The sequence below is a fragment of the Ascaphus truei genome, chromosome 20 (assembly GCF_040206685.1).
Source record: "Ascaphus truei isolate aAscTru1 chromosome 20, aAscTru1.hap1, whole genome shotgun sequence".
Classification (NCBI taxonomy): Eukaryota; Metazoa; Chordata; class Amphibia; order Anura; family Ascaphidae; genus Ascaphus; species Ascaphus truei.
Window position 1 is genome coordinate 29021797 of NC_134502.1, and position 7862 is coordinate 29029658.

At 48.0% G+C, this 7862-nt stretch overlaps 1 protein-coding gene across 1 annotated transcript; it reads left to right on the forward strand.

Annotated features, from left to right (window-relative positions):
• The first annotated feature begins 1198 nt into the window (after positions 1–1198).
• Positions 1199–7862, forward strand: LOC142471089 (extracellular calcium-sensing receptor-like). The gene is made up of 6 exons (XM_075577885.1): positions 1199–1320; positions 1447–1738; positions 2097–2918; positions 5406–5633; positions 6192–6315; positions 6390–7862. The coding sequence occupies exons 1-6, from the start codon at positions 1199–1201 to the stop codon at positions 7292–7294; spliced, it is 2493 nt and encodes an 830-aa protein (XP_075434000.1). The 3' UTR covers positions 7295–7862.

Here is a 7862-nt window from a genome sequence, read left to right on the forward strand (position 1 = left end):
TGTAACAGACAGAGGGAGCCTCTTTCCCTGTGTGTGTGACACTGACATACTAAAGGAAGCCATCTCCATGTGTGTGTGACCATGACAGACTGAGTGAGACCCTCTCCTGTGTGTGTGTGACACTTAAAGACTGATGGAGCCCCTCTCCCTGTGTGTGTGACACTGACAGACTGAGGGAACCCCTCTACCTTTGTGTGTGTGACACAGACAGACTGAGGGAGCCCCTCTCCCTGTGTGTGTGACACTGACAGACTGAGGGAGCTCCTCTCCTTGTGTGTGTGTGACACAGACAGACTGAGGGAGCCCCTTTCCCTGTGTGTGTGACACTGACAGACTGAGGGAGCCCCTCTCCCTGTGTGTGTGTGACTGTGACAGACTGAGGGAGCCAATCTCCCTGTGTTTGTGACACTGACAGACTGAAGGAGCCCCTCTCCCTTTGTGTGTGTGACACAGACAGACTGAGGGAGCCCCTCTCCCTGTGTGTGTGACACTGACAGTCTGAGGGAGCCCCTCTCCCTGTGTGTGTGACACTGACAGACTGAGGGAGCCCCTCTCCCTGTGTGTGTGTGCCAGTGACAGACTGAGGGAGTCCCTCTCCCTGTGTGTGTGACACTGACAGACTGAGGGAGCTCCTCTTCTTGTGTGTGTGTGACACAGACAGACTGAGGGAGCCCCTTTCCCTGTGTGTGTGACACTGACAGACTGAGGGAGCCCCTCTCCCTGTGTGTGTGTGACAGTGACAGACTGAGGGAGCCCCTCTCCCTGTGTGTGTGTGACACTGACAGACTGAGGGAGCCTCTCTCCCTGTGTGTGTGACACTGACAGACTGAGGGAGCTCCTCTCCTTGTGTGTGTGACACTGACAGACTGAAGGAGCCCCTCTCCCTGTGTGTGTGACACTGACAGACTGAAGGTCCCCTCTCCCTGTGTGTGTGACAGTGACAGACTGAGGGAGCCCCTCTCCCTGTGTTTGTGACAGTGACAGACTGAGGGTCCCCTCTCCCTGTGTGTATGACACTGACAGACTGAGGGTCCCCTCTACCTGTGAGTTAGAGATGAATCACAGACACAGACAGAGCTGCTGTTTATACAGAATTGGAAGATTGCTCCCCGTTATAATGTGGGGGTTATACACATTAGCTGTGGAAGTGTGTATGTGCTGGGGGTCAGGGCGAGGATGCAATCTGTCTGGTGTAAACATGAATGAATATCTGAGCGGGGCTGGAGACGTTATTATAGGGGGGACTTTTGGGATTCACGTGGGCAAAAACTACATCGAAAACCTTTACACAAGCAAACCTGCAGATCTTATATGTCAGACGTAAGTTTTAATTCTATGTCATCTTTGTTGCTGTCAGTGTGGCACTGACGGGCTGAGGGAGCCCCTCTCCTGTGAGTGTGTGTATGACACTAACATACTATCTGTGACATTTCCTCTCCCCCCTAGGTTTCACTTCCAGAGATATCAGGGCATGCGAGCGATGATATTTGCTATTGAAGAGATTAACTCAAACCCCTACCTCCTCCCCAACATCTCCCTGGGCTTCCAGATATTTGACAACTGCGTTTCCATGAGACGGGTAGTAGAGGGGACATTCTGGCTGCTGTCGGGAGGACAAGGAAGCATCCCCAATTACCGGTGTCACAAAGGGCCACCTCTAGCAGGTGTGATTGGAGACTCAGGGTCCACACGCTCCATCCTAATGGCCCACATGTTGGGACTGTACAGATACCCCCAGGTAAGAGAGCTACGAGTGTGTTATAAATAGACTTGAAATAAGAGGGCACATGGGCAATGGTTTCAGATCCCCCGGAGGTCTCTTCTTCATGGGTACGGAGGAGCCACTTAGTGGCATCTTTTAATCAAAAATTATTCAAGGCTGTTAACCTCGTCAAAGTAAACTACAGTTTAGTAGGTACCAATACTACATATATAGCATTTCTTTTGTCCTAATGACTATACTTAATGTAAATTGAGAAAGTGCCCAAAAGGGAGAAATGAATGAAGCATAATGCTACCTGTGATTTATGGAATTCACATCGTCAAATGTTCCTTAGTAGAAGTTATTGTAATTCTCATTTGTCATTTTTTGACAGATCAGTTATCTTTCAACCAGCGCTCTCCTCAGTGACCGTAATCTGTTCCCATCCTTCTTCCGGACCATTCCCAGTGACGAGTTTCAGTCCAAAGGTCTGGCCCAGCTCGTATCTTACTTTGGATGGACTTGGATTGGTCTTCTGGCCACTGACAATGACTACGGTCAATTTGGGATTCAGGTGGTACAGCAGGAAATAGTAAAAGTTGGGGCTTGCGTGGCCTTTGTTGAGTACATCTTGACCGGCCAACTCAACAGGAACGCTCCCCACCTTGTCCGCATCATCAGGGAGTCAACAGCCAAAGCAGTCGTGGTGTTATCTTCTGACACCGAACTTCTGCCGGTGGTGGAAGAGCTGGTGAGGCAGAACGTGACGGGGAAAATTTGGGTGGCCAGTGAATCTTGGTCAACCTCTGCTCTCCTTTCCAAGGAGAAGTTCCAGAGAGTCCTGATGGGCACCATCGGTTTTGCCATCAATTCTGGGCAGATGACTGGGTTCTTTGAGTACTACCATGCCCTCCACCCCTCCAAATCACCACATGATACATTGATACAGGAGTTCTGGGAGCAGACTTTCTCTTGTAAGTGGTGGGACCAGAAGAATCTTAATGGCTGGACAGATAACACCACAATTCCACAATGTACAGGAAGAGAGAAGCTGGACAGCTCCATGGCTGAAGCAGATCTGAGAATCAGTCTCAATGTCTACAAATCAGTTTACGTTTTTGCATGGGCCATACAAAGCCTGCTCCTCTGTAAGCTTGGAAGTGGACCATTCCATCATGGTGCCTGTGCCAACATCACATCGTTTCGACCTTGGCAAGTAAGGCTAAGTATTTACTTTGTTCCTACATGGGACTGGCCCTTTAACTCATTATTGAGGTCACTGTCATTAGGTCACTTCTTTCCAACCTGGGATATACCCGTTAACCCATTAAACATCTCAATATTATTAGGTGAAAATAGTATGGTCCCCAGAACTCAAAAAGAACACACGCAAAACACAAAATTGTTGCCGCTTATGTTAGATCTTATTAGAAATAGATTAGTAAATCAAACAAGTTGCAATCTCTCTGTAGAACAACTTTACACAATCGATATTTATGTACAGAACAGGTACAGATGTAGCAAGACTTACACTTCCCGGGACCCCGAGAAGGAGACGACAACTGTGTGAACACTTTGTTGTCTGCGCCATTTGTCTCCGGAAAGGTGGACAAAGTATATAATACATATCCCCGGGTAAAACATGCATGGAAACATTGCTAAGAGAGCCTATGCAAAGGGTTTATTTCCAGAAATCCATTGTTACTACACCCCTAATGTCCCATTGTTTCTACACCCCTAATGTTCCATTGTTACTACACCCCTAATGTTCCACTGTTACTACACACCTAATGTTCCATTGTTACTACACCCCTAATGTTCCATTGATACTACACTCCTAATGTCCAATTGTTACTACATCCCTAATGTTCCATTGTTACTACACCCCTAATGTTCCATTGTTACTACACCCCTAATGTTCCATTGTTACTACACCCCTAATGTTCCATTGTTACTACACCCCTAATGTTCCATTGTTACTACCCCCCTAATGTTCCATTGAGAGAAATAATGCTGAACACAGGGAGTAGTGGTATATTCAACCCCCCCTAAAAGAGGGTTATAGGCAACTATTAACAAGGGGGGCACCGTTTTGGGGACCTATGCCTTCTTCTGGTCTGTTCCCACACAAAATAATTGTGGAACTTTTGTCACTCTCATTATTACCAACTACTTGCTGTAACATAAAAAAACAGAGGGTAATATTTTGCAAACAGTTATAGGCATCAGCCCCCTCATACATCTCTCTGCCGTGTCCTGTGCCTGCTCAGTTCAGTGTCATCAGCAGCGGCCACATGCAGTGTGAGAGTCACAATATGGCTGGTTGTGTGACATCATACATAATGGGCACGCCCCATTGCTTCGGATCCCTGTGAGGTTCTCTGTGTTGCCATAGAAACCTTATCGTAGCATCCCAGGTGACCACCGAATTCTCCTCCGTACACGGAATGGGGAACTTCTAGACTCAGCGAGGTAGGCGGTTCGCCATAGAATTACGTGTTAAAGTTAGGGTTGTTAGGGTAAGGGGCTAAGGTTTTTAAGGGTAAGGGGTCAAGGTTACAGGTTGTAGGGCATAAAAGGGTTAAAGGACACATTACCTGCAGCAAACTGAACTGTCGGCCCAATGTCCTGGGGTTGAAGCACCGGCAGCTACACGGCAGAAGCAAAATATCCGAGACCGCTCCGTGACACCCTCTGTTGCCATGGAGACATCAACACTGCCACTGCAGATGAATTGACCATGGATTGGTGTGTGTCCAAGAGACAAGGCAATCGATGGGCCGTTTTGACTAAGGGGGACCATGAATAGGCCTCACTGGTCCCAATGAGTCCTTCCCAATGTGTACCACCATCCTTCGACAAAGGGTACAACATATAAGAAAACTCTACCAGGTCAATGCCCCGTGGATCCACTGGTGGGCATTCACCCGGCATATGACTAGGAGTCACACCATTCAAGATGAACAATGGGGATCTAGATGCTTGTTTATGCCATGGGGAATCATGGTATCTAGTCTCTTATCCAATTAGCTTCTTATTGCAATAACGCTCTGACTCTATTACCTCCCCCATGCGATTGTGGAGTCCCACCGATGACCTGGAATCTACGTTGGCTTACATTGTGCCCCGGCATGTGGGACGTGGTGAGCAAAATAAGCTTCTTCAGGCTTCCTGCGTATACAGCAGCTGTCGAGTCTGATCTTTGACATGTTGGGTGGTTTCTCCCACGTACCCCAGTCCACAGGGGCACATAATGAGATATACTACAAATAATGACATGCGTGTATAATATTAGGTTACGTAATATTTCTTCCCAGTTTTGGGGTGGCTAAACTGGTTTCCACCTCTTACATTATCTTAGTGTGACTATAAAGGTATGCCCCACATGTAGGAGTGTTGATGAAGTTTTGATGTGATGATTTGCCTCTCAGAATGGCTCTTACCAATGAGTCCCTGATGTTTTTCCCTACTTATGTGGTCACTTTGGTCCTACATAGGACTGACCTTTAACCCATTAAGCACGTCCCTGTCATTAGGTCACTTTGCCTCTACGTGGGACGGACCCTTTAACCCATTAAACATGGCCATGTCATTAGGTCACTTTGCTCCTATGTGAGACTGTCCCTTTAACCCATTAAACACGTCCCTGTCATTAGGTCACTTTGCTCCTAGTTAAATGTCTCACCTCGTCTTCTTCTTCCAGCTTCTCCATTACATTAAGAGTGTAAACTTTGAGACCAAAGACAGGACCCAGATGTTTTTCGATGCTAAAGGGAACCCCCCAGCCCTCTACGATATCGTGAACTGGCATCTGAGCGCCACAGGCACCTTGGAGCAGGTGAAAGTGGGAAGTTATGACTCGAGCGCCCCCGATGGAAAGATCTTGAGAGTAGACAGTGCGGCTATTGTTTGGGCCAGTGGGGACACACAGGTATGTCTGCGCAAACCTTATACTAAGAACTAATACATTGAGTAGGTTGGATTAATGGCTTCTCAATCCAGGCCACCTTTTTATATCCACAAACTCAGCTTGCTGATAAAGCAGTGGGAGACAGAGAGAAAACACAGAGAGAGAAATAGAGTATTAGACGGCGTGGGATACAGAGTGAGGGAGAGGGGGGAGTGCGAGAGAAAGAGTGGTGAGGGTAAAAGAGAGAGAGGGAATGTGTGAGAGTTGGTGTGTGTGAGAATTAGCCCAGATCCACAGAGGTGAGTTATTCAAATCATTAACAGATCTCATGTGGGGTGTTTATGCCCAGGTATCTCTCCACATGAGGTATACAACTGAAATGGGACTTAAGCATGTTTTCAGTTTTAATTGTTAAATTCTTACCTAGTTTTAAAGTCAAAGATAACTCGTGAAATCCCAGATCAGATTATTTATTACAGAATATTTGTCATTATGTCCCACTCCATTCAATGTATAAAGAACGTTGAAATTATTTTATACACAGGGCAATTCTTCAAAATTCCATTGAATCTCCCATAGGTTCCTCTCTCGGTCTGTAGCCCAAGTTGTCCCTCGGGGTTTAGGAAGATGGCCATACCAGGAAAAGCTGCCTGTTGTTTTGAGTGTGTCCCATGTCCCCAAGGAGAGATTTCCAACCAAACAGGTAAGAAGGTCACAGATGTTTTAGGAAAACTCATACAATTCCTGACAAAAGATGACCTCAGTGTCCCCTTCCAGATGCTGTGGAGTGTCACAGATGTTCCTGGGACACGTGGCCCAGTCTCCTACAGGACAGGTGTATCTCAAAGACCATACAGTTCTTCTCCTACACCGAACCGCTTGGTATCAACTTAGCAGCCATTGCCCTCTCCTCTTCCACAATCCCAATTGGCATTCTGGGAGTTTTCGTCAGCCACAGGACAACGCCCATTGTCCGGGCAAACAACTGGTTCCTCAGTTGTCTACTCCTGGTGTCCCTGTCCCTCTGCTTCCTCTGCTCTTTGGCTTTCATTGGCTACCCGCATCCTGAGAAATGTTTTCTGCGACAGGTGACATTTGGCATGGTCTATGCCCTTTGTATCTCTTGTGTCTTGGCCAAAACTATTACAGTTGTCATCGCCTTCAAGGCCACCAAGCCGGGCAGCAGATTAAGAAAATGGACAGGGACAAAAGTGTCCTACTTTGTCATTGGTCCAAGCGTTTTCATTCAACTGTGCGTGTGCGTGATTTGGTTGGCCCTTTCCCCTCCCTTCCAAGAACACGACATCCAAACTCAACCCGGGGTAATCATTTTTGTGTGTAACGAGGGCTCCCCACTCGCCTTCTGGTGCATGCTGGGATATCTTGGCTTCCTGGCCAGTGTCAGCTTCATTGTTGCGTTCCTGGCCAGGCGGCTCCCTGACAGTTTCAACGAGGCCAAGTTCATCACCTTCAGCATGCTGGCCTTCCTCAGTGTCTGGTTGTCCTATATCCCGGCCTCCCTCAGTGCCCATGGCAAGTACACCATGGCCATGGAGGTCTTTGCCATCCTGTCCTCCAGCTGGACTCTGGTGGTCTGCATCTTTGTGCCCAAGTGCTTCATCATCCTCTTCAGACCCCAGGTGAACACGAAGAAGCATCTGCTAAGCAGCCAGGGGAGGTAGAGTGTAGACAGTTGAGCCTATTTTACTCAGTAGGGTGCAGCAGTAATTAGGGGAGCAGATGGGGAGAGAATAAGGCTTGGAGGTTGTCTCTTCACACAGTCAATACATAGAACCCCATCTGCTATTTCTGTGTACACTCAGCTCTGTCACTGCCCTGAATCCTTCTCTGCAGCCTCCTCTGCTATTCCTGCATACACACAGCTCTGTCACTGCACCTCCATCCTTCACTGCAGCCTCCTCTGCTATTCCTGCATACACACAGCTCTGTTACTGCACCTCCATCCTTCTCTGCTGCCTCCTCTGCTATTCCTGCATACACACAGCTCTGCCACTGCACCTCCATCCTTCTCTGCAGCCTCCTCTACTATTCCTGCATACACACAGCTCTGCCACTGCACCCCCATCCTTCTCTGCAGCCTCCTCTGCTTTTCCTGTGTACACACAGCTCTGTCACTGCACCTCCATCCTTCTCTGCAGCCTCCTCTGCTATTCCTGCATACACACAGCTCTGCCACTGCACCCCCATCCTTCTCTGCAGCCATCCTCTGTTATTCCTGTACTGACTCAC